Below are 19,515 nucleotides of genomic sequence, written 5' to 3' on the forward strand. Positions count from 1 at the left end.
AGATCCAGTTAATGAAGACCTTCAGTAGGAACTGAGTTTTACACGCAGGTGTGGCAGAACAAAATTCTCCAGAATGGTAATGGTGTCGGGCACACCTGCTGTAAGTCACTTAGGTTTTGACAGTGTCCAAAAAAGGCGATAATAACAAGACACAGCTTGTTTAAAGCATCCTGACTACACCCCTAACGCACAATGAATGGGTGGGGCTTTCACATACGCATGTTTAAAAGCATCTGTCGCATATTCATTTTTTTAACTTACTGAATACTGAGGTTGACTTAATTTACAGATATCAGCAATAGAAATCATTACAATAAAGGCATGTAGACTGTCCAACAAGACTTTTTTGCATGGACAAGAAGACACATTGATATTTATACACAAGGTGCCCAGTTTCAATAGATCAAACAAACATTTAATGCCCAGTATGGATACAGGTCTGACATGGCATTGAATAGGGCAATCAGAATAAAATTGAGATCAGAAACCGTTTATTGTACCTCCCCTGTTTAGGATAACATGCTCCTTATACATAGTTTTAATATTTTTTAACATTAAATCTCTTCAATGTAACTGGGCCTGTAAAGTTGGTATTAGAATATAAACAATAATTTAAGCTAAAAATGAGATACCTAAAAGTGCCCCTATTTGCAGAATAAATAATTTTACATAAAAATCACATTCACACATTTTTCCAAAATAATATTTCTGGTCTTTTGAAAATGTTCTATAAATCAAACCACAATACAGTCGATGCTCCCCTAGATGTATTCAAATAGTACCAACGTGTTTGAAAGAAATTGACCTTCTGAGTGTGACTGTATAGTTACTGTTTATTTATTTCCTATTACTTTTACAAGCCACTTTTCCCAGGTGAAGCCAAGTTTCCGTTTTGCTATTTCTTATGTTTTTGCTTGTTGAAGATTTTAGGGAAGGCGTGCTTTCTTCGGCCGGTGCTGGAGGTCTCTGTGTCCTCTCCTGGGGAGCCACTGTCCTCATCACCCGGGCTCCTCTTGCCCGAGAGCTGGGGGAGGCGGCCTCTTCCTCCTGCTGGTGACATCCCGTCTACGTCACCGCTGGAAGGACTGAGGGAGCTGGTGGACATGGCTGTGGTTAAGCCACCGCTCTGGGTGCGGATCTCCCCCAGGCTGGAGCACTTCTCCATGCCGAAGGGCCTCTTCTGGAAGAGGGAGCTGTCAGAGGAGCTGGCGCCCGCCCCGTTGGACCTGGAGGGTGGGACCTTGCTGCTCCACAGGATGGAGGAGGAGCGCTGGCTCTCGCCATGCTGAGACGCAGACAGGGAGGAATCGGAGTCGGACAGGTTCAGATCTCTGGACAGATGAGACAGAAGAGTGTTGTGTTTTATTACACTGTTCCATGTACATTCGTGAATCTCTACGTTTCAAGAAGTTTGGAACTATTATTAACACATTTTAGATGCCAGTAGAAATAATGTAAAAAATATCTAGTTTAGTTTATTCATGAGAGCACAAACAGTCCACAGAATTAATGTGTACAAAAGTGTTGAGTATAAAGGGCTGAAGTGGTGGAAAGCCCAGGTGAATTTCGACAGCACACAGGGTTTGAGACAGCGTGACTGGGGATATGTAGATCTGAAGCAGTGTTGAAGCAAGACACATGAAGTCTTATAGAAAGTGGTATCATTAACTGGATATGTATAAAACCATGACACGTGACATACATTAACAAAGACAATGGGGCAAGGACAGAGTGTTGTCACTTTGTGTGGTTGAGTACAGCAAAACAACCATAGTGCTAGGTGTTAATCACCCACAACAGGCGAGTTACACACTCCGAGTGTGGGCGAACTGTGAGGTACCCGATGCTTTGCACTTTGTGGCACGGCTGAGCAGTGCTAGACCCAGTGGTAGAGCAGTAGAGCAGGCCAACGACATGAGAGGCAGAGGAAGAAGAGGGCGACTGCCAGTAAGGAGGAGGGAAGGTAGAGGCGATGGCAGGATGAGAGAGCGAAGAAAAAAGAGAGGGCGTGGGCAGGGACTCCAGCTGGCCTATGGAGTGGCTGCGAGCCCGTCGTGCACAGGGGTGGCGAGGGGGCTGAGGGGCAACCTGGGATCCCGCCTCACCCTGACTGTCCTTTACCAACCTCTGAGGACTGAGGCTCAGCACGGGGTCTCCATGGCGTGGACGCAGGGACATCAGATTGGGAGCTACAGAGAGCGATACACAAAGACAACATCATCATGAGTGATTTTTACAACACCTTTTTGAGACACTCAAGAATTGTACCCACATTGGAATGTTTATGAGCGCATTATATCTGTGCTGTAAGTATAACTTTGACCAGCCTCCCACTGTATGATACAAATATTTCAGCTGAAGACATGGTTACTTTGGAAGGCCATAGGTGTGATTCTTGCAGTGAGTCACAAAGGTTTGTCTGTGAAAAAATGAAATGTTACAGGAAGGAAAACGTTATTGACAAAGAGGAAGTGCTCTGTACTAACCCAATGCTGCATAATGTAGCAGCAACACTGCACCACAATACTGAAGCACTGAAATTGCAAAATTCAGTAGGTATAGATGTGTGTGTGTGTGTGTGTGTGTGTGTGTGTGTGCGTGTGTGTGTGTGTATGTATGTATATATATATATATATATATATATATATATATATATATATATATATATATATATGCACACACACACATGTATACACACATGTATGTGTGTGTGTGTATGTATGTGTATATATATATATATATACACACACACAAATATTGCTTTTTCGAAGGCAGGTGGGAGTCCAACTGTCCTCAGTGATCAGCTGCTGCTCTAGCTATGACTTAGTTGCTGTGGAAAAAGTAGAAGTTAGTGTTCTGACTGGACTAGTGCTGTAGTGCTATGTGAAGGACTGAGGAGAATCAAAGCATTTGTTAGCGGAACTGATACATACACACTAAAGTCTCCTCAGAAGATGGAAGACACTAGTATTTCCATGAGGCATAAATGGTCACTAATTTGTGTGGCCATTGTGCTTTGACGGTGGGGGTGTCGTTATGAGAGCAGGCCTAGGATCAGCACTTCAGTATTTTTATTTTTGCTTGAAATTAAGACTAGTAGGCCAAGTCATACTTCCTCCACTGCCCCCCCCCCCCCCCCCCCCTTCTAGTGTCTCTGAATGATGATGTACAACTGAGCTCCCATGAAATGGAGTCATGTAGTCTTTGTTCCTGCAGTTATGAATTCCAGGACATCTGGATCTGGCATAGTGTGTCAGAAGACCATGAGGTGGATGCCTTTAATGCCTCTACTAATAATAAAAAAGCACTCCAATATCGTTCTGCCTGCTTCAGGGTTAGTAGTGCAACAGAGAAGATCAAGGAAGACGGTCAACAAAAAGGGCAGCAGAAGGGATGCGGATGAAGCTGTTAGGATTGCTCGAGAAAATAAGAAGGGCGGTGCCAACCAGAATGCTTCCACAGGGATTGGCTGTCAGTGGCTACAGGCCAAAGGTCGCTCACCCGCCGCTCCATCTGCCAGGCGGCATCTGTAGACATGAGCCGGTCAGAATGTGGATTGTTTTTTAAACAAACTTCTTCCCTAAAAGACTTAAAAGACTCAGGCATTTAAATTATTCAAACTCTATTCAAATCCCACGATGAGGATAAATGTGCTGGGGAAGCTCACATCGTAGGGTTCCAGGGGACAGTATATCCTCGTCCATGTCATCCAGGTCGTCCGACAGCAACAGGTGCTGTGGGGTGGCGGGCCGGATCCCCAGGAAGACGGGGTCCAGGTTGAGCGATGAAGCCAGGGAAGGCAGGCCTGGGTTATTCACAATGGTCAAGCTCGTGAGAGTCTCAATCTGCTGCCAGCGATGGAGCTTCTCCCTCAGGGCTGCAGTCACCTCCCCCAGAGCCTGTCTGCAGACAGCAGAGTGAGACAGGAAAACACACGCAGACGTGTAGAGTTCACTTGTCTCCTGAAATGAAAGTCTCCTGAATTATCCCAGAGGCTGCATTAATGACTGAAAGCATCTAGATAAAGGGAGTTAAAATATCATCTTTCCTTTTTTACACTTACTTTTACACTCATTGTATACTTTCTCGTCGTAAATAACAATACAAAGAAATACAAAGGGAAAACAACGTAGACAATTCTTTTAGCATCTTTCTGACAGGAAAATCCCTGAGCCTACCCAGAATGCACCCACCAATGAAGGACTTACTTGGCTGATAATATTTTGTGATCGACATCATCCAGAGAGGAGCTGTGAGCCACATGGAAGGTCCCAAAGAGCGTGCCTCTCTTCTTCTTAATCTTCTCTGCCTACCATGACAACAGAGCCACACATACATTAACACTTCGGACTGGAGAGGGCAGCGATATTTTCCACTGTGTGTGCCGAGAAATGTAAACATGCTTGTGAATGAATGAGCGTAGTTGCGATGCACGATGGTCTCACCCCTTCTTTAGCTGACAGGAGTTGTCTCTCGGCACTCTGTTTCTTTATGTTGTAGTACTGTACCTCCACCTCGTGTGTAACCTGGAGCCACTTCTGCAAAGGTTCAGGAGGACACCAGCTTCTTCTCATCTCCAGTTCCTTCTCCGCCTTTTTCAGAGCTGTGCGCACCTACAAGCACGCATGCACACACGCACACAGACACACACACGAAAAATGCATTAATCGTGTTTGTGTATTTTGTTTGTTTACTGAGAGTGCTCAGTGAATAACTGTATTCTGTGGTTAATAATATGCAAACAACCTATGCCCTATGAACTGCTGGTATTTAAGGTGTACGTGTGTGTGTGCGAATGTCATGCATGTGTGTGTATACGAGTGCACAGGATTGAGTAGTAACAGAACTCAGTGGTAGTCAGGACACAGGAAAATTATCTGTATTCCATTACAGTTACAGAAAAAAAAGAATTACATGAATGAACATGAATTACATGAATGAACATGGGATTTTAATTTCAGTGTTAAGATGAGATTAGTTTCAATTATTTCAAATCAATTATGCCAAACGGTCTAAACCTGGGATGTTTACACTGGTGGAGCCAATCAGACAGCCATGTAGAGACAGGGCCCTGTGTGCGAGTGTGCTGGTGTGTCATGTGACACCTGCTCCAGCTCCTCTTCAGCGTACGTCTGCCGGCTCAGTTCGTTCTCGGTGCCCTCGCGAAGCTCCCGTAGTCTCTGAGCCTCCTGCTTGGCCGCACTGATCTCATTTCTCAGCTTCTGTTCCAGATTCACCTTTTCCACTTCAACTGAGCGGTGCTCATCCTGCGCTCTCTGCAGCCTGCGCGCGCACACACACACACACACACACACACACACACACACACACACACACACACACACACACAAATGTTAACATCATAATGACTTCATTTTTTAGGCTGCTATTTGACTAACCTAGAGTGGGAAATCATTTAAAAAAATAGACAATGTAGGGGAAACCATAAAAATAATGCCATATGCCATGAATGATATGAGTTCATTAATAGACCAAAAAACTTGTTTTGATTATGAGGACACCGAGTATATGATTATACTTCATACACTGAAAGGTTGAGCTATTTCTCTGTAAAGGAATGCCTGCAGTACATAGGTCTACCAAAAGAGGGGACCCTAGTGAAAGCTGTACAATAAAGCAAATGCTTGTCAGGTTTCGAATTACAAGTTCTACAAGATATATAGTAAACAAACTTCAAAATCTTTCCTCTTTTTGCCTCATGGTTAGAAAGTGAAAGAGAGCAGAACAACTCTGTCTAAACAAGCTGAGACCTGTTCATTGTAGCAACTGGTTTAACTCCTGCTACTCCTGCTACGGAAGGTTGTGGCTAGCAACCAGCTGGCCTGTCGATCTCACAACATAACAAAAACACCAACTCCAAATGTTACTCTTATGAGTATGTGTAAAAGGTTCACTATGCAGGATCTACAGTTCTACTGAGATGGCAGCAGAGAGAGAGAGAGAGAGAGAGAGAGAGAGAGAGAGAGAGAGAGAGAGAGAGAGAGAGAGAGAGAGAGAGAGAGAGTATATGAGACAACAAAAATAATGTACAGCACAGGAGTGCTGCTCTGTCATCTCACAGTGCTGATGTGGTCACAGTGAGAACAGGAAGTGAGGCGTACATCAAACTGACAGCTCCACGGCACTAGACAATGCCAAGTATTTCACTCAAAGAGAGAAAGAATGACGGGTAAAGGGGAAGAGTGAAAGGCAGATGGCAGTAAAGAGAGTGTGGGTGCAAGTACTTTCCCCTACAAACCACAAAAGCTTTTTTACCCCGGCAGCACTGGGTGAAGGTCAGAGCACATGAGCGGTTAAGGCTCCGTTCCAGACAGGGCTGGGCTCAAATGGCCCATCATGACTCGCAGAAATCTTTCTGTATTAAGAAAATCTGACTAACTAGAGTCGATGTTACATGAACAACAGAAATATTTCATGGTGTATGTTTGTTTCATGCGTTCTCATCTTGAGCAAAACTGCAAAAAGAATTTGCTGAAATTAAACAACATGGCTGACAGGAACACGTTGGCCTACAACGGAATTAAGATTGTACACTATCTAGTGTCTTGGGAACAAGTTCTGTGCCCTATAAGGGTGGTAGTTTAAGTTAGAGCACTTTTAGAGCACAGAGGAAGGGATGTTCGCGTCATAGATTTTAAAGGATCTGTGACCCCTGATAAAAGGCTTAGCCCGCCCTACAGAAACATTCAGCTGGACACAATGAGCAGTAAAACAAGACTTCGTGATTGTCTGAGACAAACAGACCAGATTCACAGCAGAGCCTTCTGTCCTTTTGGCCATTTAAGGACTTGTGAAGGAGGCTTACATGCGAGCCAGAGACTGCTGACTCTATCAGCACCAGTGGGTGAGCAAATTAAGCATGACTACAAGGAAATAAACAGACTTTAGTGCAATTTACTGTACTGAAAATAACTACAGCGCCAAGCATTTCACACCTCTTTAAACAGAGCTGGGACCCAAGGGTGCAGTGCAGTGGGTCTCCTGCACGTGGAACCTTAAGTTTTTTATCTTATTAACAACAGCTGAATGCACAAGCAACGGTTGTCCCCAGAATAATTCAGCTGTACATTTAAGTGTGTCTGTGAACAAGAGAGAGAGAGCAGCCAGAAATACAACACACCACTCAGCTTATTCCCTGGGGTGCACTCCCATGTATGTGTTCCCATGGTTTTGGCAGCTGTGTAGAGACAGCCATGTGGACAGGCTCCCAGCCATGCTGTGACGCTTTTCTGCGTCATAGGGAAACACGTACAACACACGTCACACTGTATGAAAGACAAGGATACGAACAGGACGCTCCCTCCACCACAAACATTGCACAAAGGGCAATCTTTAAAAACAAAGCATTCATCCATTGAGGAAGAGCTGAAAGGGGAATGCCATCAGCTTCGGGCTCACTTCTCAATAGTTAACAATTGCAGAAAGGTCCTGTATATATTTGAGGAAGTAATATGGTTCATGTCATGAGTCTGAATGAGACCCTCACTTTTGCTGGAGGTCAAGGAGGCTCTGCTCAGCTTTGTGAAGACCCTCCAGGTCCTTCATCATCTTCCCCATGTGATCCTTCGAGTTACGGTTCTGCATGTAGGCAAACCAGCACCCTGCCACACCAATGATGATGGACACCACCAGTACAAAGTCCTTCAAGGGGTTGTGCCTGCTTGCTGTAAAAAAAAAAAAGAACAGATCATAATTCAATAATGCAACTCTTTGACATGGTTCTTTTGAGAAAAGCAAACCTGCCCATACATAACCAATCAGAATCAGTCAGGAGCAAACTGATTCTGAAAAAACATTAAGGCTGTTATAAATGATTTTGGTCATTGCTGGCTTCTGCTAAGCTTAGTGAAATTCACTCCATCCCTCTCCAAAGACATGCATGTTAATCACTTAACTACCTGGTGAGCATATATACAAAGTAAAGGGCAGGAAGGGAATTTGGAAACATAGGCAGACATTGCTGAAATTCGTAGTGGTCTTAAGTGATAGACCATAACGATGCTGACAGCTGTCTAAATTGTTTACAGTTGCTTAAAATACCAATGTTTACTTGGTATGCTTGTGTTAACGGTGCAGCTTTGACATCTGAAAAGCAGGGAACATAGCCTAAACAATTCAAAAATCCACTGTACATTTTAGAAATTTAGTTTTTGATTAAGGCATGCAGAATTTATATTGTGTTCTCTGTGTACTTTCTTGCATACAGTATTAGAGCTTTACTTCAAATGCAGTTTGTGGCTAAGGAAGTGTGTCCCAACGTGCACTCTGGGATTTCTGGTGACTGCATAAGGGTGGAGTTAAGATGTACAGATTAATACAGGGCTACGTGTGCTTCGACTACGTGTCCTGTCCGCGGCCCATACGGTCCACCAGGGAGCCCTGAACTCACTGCTCTCTGTGAGGAAGCAAGTGGGAGTTTGGCAGCATGGTGCACATACTTGCTCTGCCATTCATGCATGAATCCTATTTGGATTTCATCTTCAATTATGCTCCTACCGGTAAAATAAACTCAGGCCCTTCTATGTGTGAGTGTTTACAAAGGACATTCTTTATTATTAAGTTTCGAAAAGAATGACCAAGAAATGACATGGGAACATGAAAACACTCTGGACTGACAAATATATGCTCAGGGGAAATGTGAGGACCAGGGACTAAGTGAGATTTACTTTGGAGCATGTGTCTTCTGCAAAGAGTCCAATAATGTGACAGGATAGCATACACGACTGAAATTCCTGACCGTTAACAAACTGTTCTAGGCGGCCGCACTGCCCACTACAACACCGACATGGACAGCTCGGACCTCTCAAACAGGTTACGTCAAGCATGCCCATTTGATATTTCACAAGATGTTCCTCCTTTAAGGTGCTTTCTGGCTGCTGAAACTACTATGGCCTTCATTAGTCCCTCAGCATGGTGATCCCATTACATATATGAGCAATGGCCTGAACAGGCTGCTGTGTATTCAGTACACTGTGCCTCGTCTCAAACAACAATATAGACTTCAGCCAAAACATATTAACGGAATATTCCACTGTTATTCAAGCTCTGTCACACCTGTAGTGTATAGTTAATTAAGATGGACAATAATATTAACGCTGGTTTAGAAAAGAACAGTGGAATATTTTGACTCATGGACTAATGGACTAATGGATGTCTAAGACCTTTAGCTTTGCATTATAGGTATACTTGACATCGGTAGGTTTTTACATTAATTTCTGTGTACAAATGTGACAGTCCATGGTAATTGGCCATACACCACAAATTCCACCCATTTCTGCCTTCATCCACGTCTTTGTGTTGGAGTGTCGCACTGAATTGAGTGATGACAATGAAGCACATCTTTGTCCTCCCAATTCTTTCCCTGAACAACTCCTGGCTATTTTCAAACAGCTTGAAAAAATTCACTCATGTGCAAAAACACCACTGAACATGTTTTCTCTGAGCACAAAAATAGAATCGGGTTATGCCTGGCTGAAGCTGCAAACCTCTTGTTCCCTTTGGTCTACATGGTTTACATAAATCCCTCTCTGGAGGGTTTGCTTTACTAACCCCACTGTAGGCTAATCTACACCACTACAGTACTGTAAAATACTATAACACTGCAAAAGACTCTATGGTAAATGTCAGTGGCCTGTTACTTATGTTAAAGGTATTGGTAACTATGTCTGAATCAATAATAGCAGTTGAAAAGCCAGGGTGTTTTTTAATACAGCTGCAATATTCCTCTACAAATTAAACATATTGCATAACCTTCTCATTAATACTGATTAGTTGTAGATTATTTTCTTTGTCTAATCAGTGTTTATGTTTAAGTTTAGATGTTTCCTCCATCTGTCTCGCATCCTTTCTCCTGTGTCTCAGAGGGGCCCCAGGGTTCTTACTCAGTGGAGGGCCAAACAGCACCGTGTCCAGAGCTTTCAGCTGCAGCTTCTGAGCATGACTGCGGTCCAGGATCTTGAGCACAGACAGTGTCAGGGTGGCATTCTTCACGGCCAGCCTGTAGCACAGTGGAGAGAGGACACCATGTACTGTTTAAAAAGAAACACTACCCATCCCACCAGGCCCTGTGCCAGACTTCAAAGGTAAACGCCACACTGTGGATCAACATCTTGAGGACTAATTGGAGTTATACAGACAAAGAAAAAAAAACTCACTGCTAAAAACCCAGAGTACTAGACTTTGGGACACTCAGTAAATGTAAAGAGATGGTGGTCCTGTACTCAGTAAATGTAAAGAGGTGATGGTGTAAAGGTGGTGGTCCTGTACTCAGTAAATGTAAAGAGGTGATGGTGTAAAGGTGGTGGTTCTGTACTCTGTAAATGTAAAGAGGTGATGGTGTAAAGGTGGTGGTCCTGTACTCAGTAAATGTAAAGAGGTGATGGTGTAAAGGTGGTGGTCCTGTACTCAGTAAATGTAAAGAGGTGATGGTGTAAAGGTGGTGGTCCTGTACTCAGTAAATGTAAAGAGGTGATGGTGTAAAGGTGGTGGTCCTGTACTCAGTAAATGTAAAGAGGTGATGGTGTAAAGGTGGTGGTCCTGTACTCAGTAAATGTAAAGAGGTGATGGTGTAAAGGTGGTTCTGTACATTACCTTGGCAGGGCTTTGCCACTGATCTCATTCTTCTTAAAGGATTCGACATATGAGGGCAGCTCCACATAGCAAATGAGCCACTGCTCCACCTGCTCCACGGTCCAGTTATACACTAACAGAGACATTTACACCGAAGTCACTGGGTCATATTCATCAATGGCCTCATAGTAAGAATGCTGCTCTCAGATCAGTCTAAACATCCACATAACTGCTGCCACGCTTAACTGCTGGAAAATATGCGTGTAAGAAAATTGTGACATAATTTCCTTTTCAAATCTCTACGCTAATAACTATCAGGCAAATATCTTTATGGTAAAACAGGTCTGGTGGACTAGGGGCTGTCGTCATATTACAAAGCTCCACTCATGTATAGATACAGATCTGATACAGTGCTGGTATAGCTCACACAAGGTGCAGTGTGCTATCATTTGACATCAGAAGTTAACAAAGGACTTCAAGAACACATTTAGCACATTTGGTTATTTGTGGTAGGAAGGATTCTGTAGTGTTTGGCTGTGTGTGTAGAAGCACTATGAGCAGTATCCATCTTGCACTGTGTATGGGTGATGCTGTATGTGTGTGTGTGTGTGTGTGTGTGTGTGTGTGTGTGTGTGTGTGTGTGTGTTTATGCAGACCTTCAGAGGACCTCCAGGTGTTCCACATGTCTTCCACAGTAATCAGCAGGTCTGCTCCATGGAAACTTCTGTGTTTTGCCTTGGGGTCATGATACTTCAGATCCTCTCTGAGAAACTTTAGGAAAACACAAAATGTAATAATAGCATTAAAAACAACAATAACATCAAATAGAAAAACAAAAATTGGAATTTATATAGCACATTTCAAGAACCTAAGCATCCTAATCTAGAGATTTTACCTGTTAGGATAATGCATGTATAAGAATGAAACAGAATGGCTTTCAGCATTATCCAAATAATAACAACAAAAACAACTCAGTTTTCAACATTTAAGATTTTTTTGGCCTTTGTATTTTTTAAAATCTCTATCATTTTATATCCTGATACTGCAGTCCTCGAGATTCCCAGTGTGTTTTACTGGTCTACACTGAGCTACAATCACAGAGCTCACAACCACCAGGGTGCACAGGACCCACATTGGGCATATGGGTCTGAAATGTGTTACTCTCTCCAGGCACACAGGAACACATCATGAACATTTTCATGTTTCATGTTTTTTAGTATGTCATTCTAGTTTAGTCTGTTGAACAGAGAGAAAAAAACATTTACATCCTGTAATTTTGGGCATGAGATCAAATGCTCTTAATATAGTGTGTTTACATGAGCACAAAAAAGCACTGTCTTTTTTTTGCACATTAACTAAATAAAGTGCTTTTTGCTGATCTGTGTAGGTCTGAGATTCTCAGCAGAGTGAAGTGAATGCAAAATTAAGTGAAATACGCACATATGGTCAGAGACTGCAGGAGAAGTTATTGAACTTGCCAAATGAACAGCAAAACGACTGTGGACGAGCAGACAAACATTTTGGTGCCATGACCTACATTCACCCACAACACCCTCAACACAACATGCTGAGGAAAGACTGAGTTGCTTCAAATCCATAGCCTTGATTATACCATGATCATTTAGTTATTAGAGTTCGTTAAAATGCCACTCAGAGAAAACCCTAGCTAGGCAGTTTTTTTTCTAGACACAGTGTTTATGAACACATGATGTTAGACTACATCGTCATTTTAAGAAAATAAGGTTCTCAGTAGTAGAAAGACCCTCTTCCTGAGTCTTCTCATAGGAATATACTGCATAGCTACAGCTGAGCAAAATACCATATATGCCATGAACTAGTCTGCACTATTTTGGAAAAAAAAAAAGTGAGTGGTGTGAATTCGATGCTTCATTGGAACAGTGCGAGAACACTCTTCTGAAGCAGGTGAGATGCTTCACTGGAACAGTGCGAGAACACTCTTCTGAAGCAGGCGAGAAGCTTCTCCCCTCACCCCGTCCGTCTCTGTCACATCCACACTTCCGTCTGCATCGTCGTCCATGACTTTGTGGATGCTACGGATGGCCTCGAAACTCAGCACCGCATTCTCATCCTCACACAGGACTTTGTCGATCTCACACAGCTCTGAACGAGAGAGAAAAATCAAGCAGAGGGAAAACAATGAGACTTCATGCCTCTCCGAATATGTATTTGAGTAGGTCTGCTGAACCAACACCTTCTGCTCACACCCTCTAAACCAACCACTTCGCAATTCAAATATTATACTAACGGGGTAGACTAGCTGAAGTTGCAAACTATTGCAAACTATAAAAATAAAATGATCAAACACAAACTACTCTATCATACACGCACAATCTAAAGAAGCCTCTGTTTTTTATAATGCATTTGTTTAAAGCAGAAATACTTCAAACTAATAATACATGATAATTTTTTTACACTCTTTTGTAACTGATCTTTTGATATAAAATGTTTGATCTATTTATCATTTAATTCTACATGCTGCTTTCAATAAATTTTTAAGGAGTTCCTAACTTTCTAACATTTCTAACTGTTGCCTACACTACTAATTATAACAAGAGGAAGCCTGGTGTACTTGTAAAAATAGAATCTACAGTCTGTGTAAAAGTGTATTGACAGAACCTACTGCAAAAGGACTGCACTAAAACCCAGGAAGATAAAGTCAGTACGGTTACTGATGTAGCTTGCGAAAACCACAGAGAGACTTTTAATGCTATTTATAGACAGAAACAACACAGCTGCTGGATTACTGAAGCAATGAGTAGAGATCCTGAAGGTAGGCATGCCAAAGTCACCTCTGTAAGAGAAATACATCAAATCGAACATGTCTGCAAAGGCTGTACTGTGACATTTACACACCGCACAGGTGTGAACGTGTTTTTTGATGACATTTTGCAGAACCACTTGAACTGCTAAAGGAAAACAGCGTTTCAAATGCATAACCACTGAAAATAACATGACTGCCACTGTTATTTAGAACATGCACCAAACATGGCACCTTTCTGTTACTGCTGTCCAGAGTTCGGATCTTTACGAAACCACCTCAGGTTGCTAATATACTGTATTAGGGGAACACTGCATTTACATTTGGTTTGTATGGAAACCTGTGAATGCAATGGTAATTAAGGGTGGCTATATGCATGGGAAGTCATTCATTTCATCAAGGAAACTGATCAGGGGACACTCTTTGTTTTCTAATAGCAAAGCCACGTTTCTCACAGTCTCAGTAGTAAAGCCTTTGTGGCTGAGGTCCATGTCGTGAGATAAGAGTTTAAGAGGGAGAGACGGGGGGAATCAAGAAGAGTTTGGTACGCTGCACAGGAAGCCAGTGCCTTTGAACAGGATCTGAGGACACAGCTGGGCCGCGTGGAGCCGCTAGGATTTACAGGGCATGCGGCTCTGACAGGCCCCTTCAGCACTGCCCTCTGACCCATCTGGTGGAAAAAAGCACATGTGCTGGCGAGATCACACAGTTCTCGCCTACTGATGAGAGAAGGAGGCCATGCTCAGAGCACAGGGAAACAAATTGCACATATTTTATAATGGTGTATACAATATCTACATCAATGAAAGGCTGCAACATGTAAAACAGACATCCCAATAAATCACAACACCTAACAAATCACCAGACTTTAAAGATTACAGATTCTCTTGTGAGCTGCAAACATCCTGACCAATCTTATGAGTAGTTGGATGAATCAATGCATGCATTAAAAAACAAAAATAATTTTGGTGAAAGTTATGCAGGTCAGTTTTTAATTATGTTGCAAGGGTTCACCTAGCTGACTGCTAACTACAAGCTGATAATAGCAATTTACACAAAGAATACAGAAGAGAAGAGAGAACAGAGAATGTTGTAAGGGATAAAGAACTAATTTTTCAGCAGCATCCCAGAGTGTCTAACTATGTTGTTAGTACAAGACCAAAATCCTGTTCCAACTGCTGACAAAGCTATTATCTCTTAAAGATACGAAAACATGGCAGATATTCCAGCTGATACACCACAGAACCTCGATCCAATAAGTAAGTTCAGCAGGTGAGAATGCCACAGTCTTTGATCAGGTCTACTCTATTTGAACAAGAACTGGATTTTTATTGTACCATAAAACTTGTCCACTGTTATTCCTGTTTGCTGTGTATCTGTCGCTTTTGTTATGATCAGACAGACACATTCTGGAGGCTCAATGTAATATGTGAATGCTAAGATTATGTAGCAGTTCACTACAATGCAATCTCCCAGCACCACCACTCAGATGTTTCATGCCAGTTTAGTGCCCATTACAGCACCTTATGAAAGTTGCTTTCTGATGTCAGATGTGTCTGATGATATGTTGACATCTTAAATGCAATGTGGTGGGGAAAAAAACCTAAACCTGTAATAATTTACTTTAGAGTTCCTGACTGTGAATGAGGTGGATAAGAAACAACATAAAAAATGTAGGCCACTGAAAAAACCTGAACGATCCTTTTGCAGCAACCTATAACACAGTACCTACAATTTAGAGTAGGATCATAAGATCAAGCACCTCAGTTGATACACACACAGTTGTTAGTCAATCTGGTGTTTAGTAAGGTTATGTAGATGGAATTAAGCTAGCTCTCTCTTCCAATCTTCCAAGAAAGCAGCAGACAGTTGTCTAGTTCAGAGAGACACAGGAACTGACTTCATATTCTACAAAATACCTGCTAATCATCACTCTCTCAGCTTGGAGCTGTTGTGAAAACAGAATTGACTACAGCCCACATACACAGAAAACAGGGTAAATATTATATGAAAGATGCATGTTTTTTTTCATTATTGGCATCAGTGGTGTTTCCAGTCCTGCATGCTGTGATCCATGCACCATGTGTTTCTATAAGGATGTCTGACAGCAGCAAGGCAAATTTACACATTTCCTTGTTCAATGCAAGGACTAGCCAGTGATAGCAAGCAGTACATGTCCTGGTAAAAACAGAGTTGAAACATGCATGCAACCTGCCAACACATGCAAATCACACTTACACACACAGTACACAGGACCCTCTAAAAACGTCCACACTGAAACTAACATCTGTGCAATTTTGAAATGCTGCAGGTGACATTTGAGGATACTGAGAAATTATTGTTTATGCTCAGCTAATTTAATTTTTTTTATCTAAACATAAAATCCAACACTCAAAATAAAGAAAGGGGTTATATAGAATTTCAAAATATACATATATCACACATATGTTTGTGTGAGTATTAGTATTGTGTCTGTATTAGAGGTCCACAACTGGAAACCTATTGGAAGCCAGTTTATTATTTGCTGATATGGACAACTTCGAATTTATCTGTAAGGGTGCAGCCCCTGTCTCCTCCCCTCGGGTGTGTCTGTGCGTTTGCTGGCGCGTCTTTCCATATCCATAAATGTACTTCCGTGTGTGTTCCCACTCTGGGTTAGTCAAATAGCACCCTAAAGTGTGAAGTCATGATGACGTTAATGTTTTTGTGTGCGTATGTGCGTGTGTGTCTCACACCTGTCACCTGTCCCTTGTTGTCGTCTTGGTATTTAAGTGTGTGTCTTGTTGTTAGTTGTCAGTTGTTGGTTTGTTTTGACTTGTGTGTGTTTATGCGCGAATGCGCTAACAAGCTAGCTAATAAAGATAGCCAAGTGCTTCAAGCTGCTCTCGTCCTGCCTTACACACCTCCACGTTACATTATCATTGTTGCCTTGATATTGAGATTTTGGGCCATAATTACCACATTATCATCTACCCAACAGATTAGGCTTTCTGTTTAATTTATGTCTTGTTTGTATATTACTAGTAATCATAACATGCTAATAATCATAGGTTAGTTTTCTTTTGTAAAGTTCACCCTGTGTTTGGAACAATTTTCACATCAGATATTTTTTATTTTATTTTGCTGTTTACTCATTAAGCAAAGTACCTGATGTTGGTGACTGTGGAGTTGTGCAGTGCTGTGTTTTTGCTCTGTTGGTGACTGTGGAGTTGTGCAGTCCTGTGGTTTTGTTCTATGGGTGACTGTGGAGTTGTGTTTTTGTTCTGTGGGTAACTCTGGAGTGGTGCAGTCGTGTTTTTGTTCTGTGTGCTTTCCAATCATCGGTTTTCTTTGCACCAGCACCAGTTGAAGTCCTAAAATGGCCCTTAACATCTGAGAAAGTTTAAATTTCATCCATAGAGTTTAACATGTCTCACACCCACTGCACTTCATACAGACTATGGACCTTCCTTTAAAATGCATAAATGCATAGGCTAAATGTAAAAGTTATCAGTTATTAATATGCACAACAATGTGCTTTATCGGTTATTGTATAGGCCCAAGAAATTCTATATTGGTACATGTTTAATACATATAGCCTATTAGATTATATTCCAGGTGAGTGACTGTAATGGGAGATGTAGATATTCAAAACTGTAGTTAAGTACACACAGCTTCCAGATAACCAGAGGTCCATCACAGTTTCCAGAGAACCAGAGGACCATTAGAGTTTCCAGAGAAGACGACCATCAGAATGAAAGAGCTGTTGTTTTCAGGGGTTAAGGCATTTTTGCATCGACAATTGTTGATATTGCGGTAATGAAACTCAAAGGAAAAAAACTGCTGCATTAATATGCTTCTATCAGCTTGCATAACTGATGAAGGATCTCTGTCCGAAATGTTTTTCTTTTTTTCTTTGCTGTCAAACAGTAGTAGTAGATTCAGCTGGACCATTGTGATTATTAGCATAAGTCTGGTAGGAAAGGCTTTAAGGTCTATAACACTTATCCATGTCCTTCATCAGAACGAGCCATATGGAGAACAAGGCTAATACAACACCTTCAAGATCACATACCTGTGGATCAGTTGGTATGACTAAACTGCATGGGAAAAACTAAGGTAAAAATTTCATACACTGGACTTGAATGAGCCCTCTGTTGAAAATACTTTTCATTCTGCCTTGAATGATGTTTTGTTGGTCAGTCAAAGGTTAATTGACAAAACTGCCATACAAACTTTAAATTCAAAACTAGTTAACACTTACTAGAGTCCACCCAACACAGTTATATACATTGGGCAATCTCTCTATACTCTATATTGCTCGCTACTATACTCAATATACTATAACCCTACCACTCTCTTAGCATCTGGCCTGTAAAGAAAGAAGCCTGAGATTGCTTAATTTTAAGATTAATTTTAAATCACAAAATATCGATTAGTTATTTGGCATTAGCCTACACCACAATTTACGTATTTGACAGTAGCTACACAGGTCAGGGCACGGTGGCATAGCAAGGAATTTTATTAGTCAGATGCATGGATGCAACGACTTAGTTATATTTTAAAAATCTAACTTTTGTTGTGTAGTCTGTCATACCATTGTGAACATACGCGCTTTTGTAATGTTCAAAACAATGTTTAGTACATGTTTAGTCTTCGCACTTCGCGTGGAGAGACAGGCAGAAATGTCTCACCTGATAGTCCGTTGGCAGACCGTAAGTCTTTCAATCTTGGATGGTCTGCTGCACTCCTCAAGAAGCAAAGGCATACGATGCATAAGCAAGCAAGACTTACTGAATCCATGTTGACCTTAACATAAAAAATAAGGGGGGAAACTTAAAACAAGACCACGTTTTGCCGCACCATTCGAGGAAGTTAACGCCAGTGCATAACGCAGCTTTGTTGAGACGCCAAAGTTACGTATTAAGTCTAATGGGCTAATTCACTTGCAATTCTCACTATTTGGAAAAGATGGTTGCTGCAACAGTGGAAATAATAAACTAATAAACGTATCTAAATCGTTTCGAGAACTTACCGTTTCCTGTAAGAGCCTCGTTTTTTTCATCACATGTAGCCTACACGAAATGACTTTTTAGATGACAGTGACTGCGTTCCATTGATGGAGGATGCGACTGAATCAACTGTTTACTTGAAATCCGGAGGCTTTAAGGTTTTAACAATGATTAAACTATCTTCAAAAACCGTTTTACTGATCACATTCTCCTATCTTGAATCACCCAAAGATACTGGAAAACCCGCATCCAGCAATAAGCGTCCAATACCGCCGTCTCGCACTTTACTCAAAGCAAAATGCAACAGGCTCCCAGAAATCTGGCTAAAACGTATTTTCCTCCGACTTCTCAACGTTTATTAGTCCGTTTCAAGAACTCAACAGTTCATGACAGATATGCGTGGAGTTTACAACGAACTTTCCGACGCTGGAGAAAAAAAAAACTTCTTCAGCGTTTGATCAGTACTCATCAACAATAGATCAACATCCTCAAAAGTAGGACAATGCTGCCACCTCGTGGTGAAAAATAGCTTCACTTACAAATTGCCGAAAAGTCATGTTATAAGTAATTATATAACTAACAAATTGTATTAGGGTTCGAGCGCGTAGTGCATAATGTGCAGCAGACCGTAAGGCCCAGAAACACCAAACTTGGCGAGAAGATGCAGCAGGCGTCAAGAGACTCAAATGAAAGTACCAGTATCAGTATCTTCTCCCACGTAAGGCGTAAGGACAAGATTCCACTTGCACTGCATTCCTGGATGCGGTCCAGCTACACAAGTAATTAATTTACACAAGCTGCAAAACCTACTTTTGCTAGTAGATTCTTCAACCCATCCTTAGTATACAATATAAATTATGTATAACTGATCTAAAACCGTGACCACCATTGACCAATCAGTCTAAAGACTGGTTTATACTTTCGCGAGCGACCGTAGCGCGCGACTCCGCCCACCTCGCGCGCCCCTGCGCGAGCGGTGTAGATACTTTCGCGAGCGTCACTGCAGTGTTCTCCGAAACGATAGGTGGCGATAGGTGGCAGTGGAGAATAAAAAACCTCTGCAAAACCGGTGAAAGAACATTTTTACCTGACCAGAGACCGTATATATACACACATCAGGCATCAAACGTAAATATGGCTTTGCGGTGTTGTCCG

The 19,515-nt window shown here is 41.9% G+C and overlaps 1 protein-coding gene across 3 annotated transcripts; it reads right to left on the reverse strand.

The window, feature by feature from the left end:
• Window positions 1-469: 469 nt before the first annotated feature.
• On the reverse strand, window positions 470-19,228 carry stim1b (stromal interaction molecule 1b). 3 transcript variants are annotated; one of them, XM_076980711.1, is made up of 14 exons: window positions 18,384-19,227; window positions 18,043-18,157; window positions 12,581-12,711; window positions 11,247-11,361; window positions 10,612-10,723; window positions 9,903-10,018; window positions 7,508-7,685; window positions 5,106-5,283; window positions 4,446-4,613; window positions 4,209-4,309; window positions 3,668-3,903; window positions 3,447-3,527; window positions 2,126-2,189; window positions 470-1,331 (listed from the first exon to the last, which is right to left on the reverse strand). In XM_076980711.1, exons 1-14 carry the CDS (start codon window positions 18,411-18,413, stop codon window positions 896-898), a joined length of 2,061 nt encoding a protein of 686 aa, XP_076836826.1. In that variant the 5' UTR covers window positions 18,414-19,227; the 3' UTR covers window positions 470-895. The 3 variants fall into 3 exon arrangements, with proteins under 3 accessions (XP_076836826.1, XP_076836827.1, XP_076836828.1); XM_076980712.1 differs by lacking the exon at window positions 3,447-3,527 and having other exon boundaries at window positions 18,384-19,228; XM_076980713.1 differs by lacking the exons at window positions 470-1,331; window positions 2,126-2,189; window positions 3,447-3,527 and having other exon boundaries at window positions 3,744-3,899; window positions 18,384-19,220.
• Between the last annotated feature and the right edge of the window lie 287 nt (window positions 19,229-19,515).

This window comes from Brachyhypopomus gauderio, chromosome 18, assembly GCF_052324685.1.
Source record: "Brachyhypopomus gauderio isolate BG-103 chromosome 18, BGAUD_0.2, whole genome shotgun sequence".
Classification (NCBI taxonomy): domain Eukaryota; kingdom Metazoa; phylum Chordata; class Actinopteri; order Gymnotiformes; family Hypopomidae; genus Brachyhypopomus; species Brachyhypopomus gauderio.

What these genes read in the sequence shown, in the direction of transcription:
- stim1b (XM_076980711.1), bottom strand. Translation starts at nt 18,413, where the DNA reads ATGAAAAAAACGAGGCTCTTACAGGAAACG. An exon ending in GTCTGCCAACGGACTATCAG is followed by an intron (nt 12,712 to 18,042) that starts GTGAGACATTTC and finishes TCTCTCGTTCAG; the next exon opens with AGCTGTGTGAGATCGACAAA. An exon ending in CACCTGGAGGTCCTCTGAAG is followed by an intron (nt 10,724 to 11,246) that starts GTCTGCATAAAC and finishes TGTCTCTGTTAG; the next exon opens with TGTATAACTGGACCGTGGAG.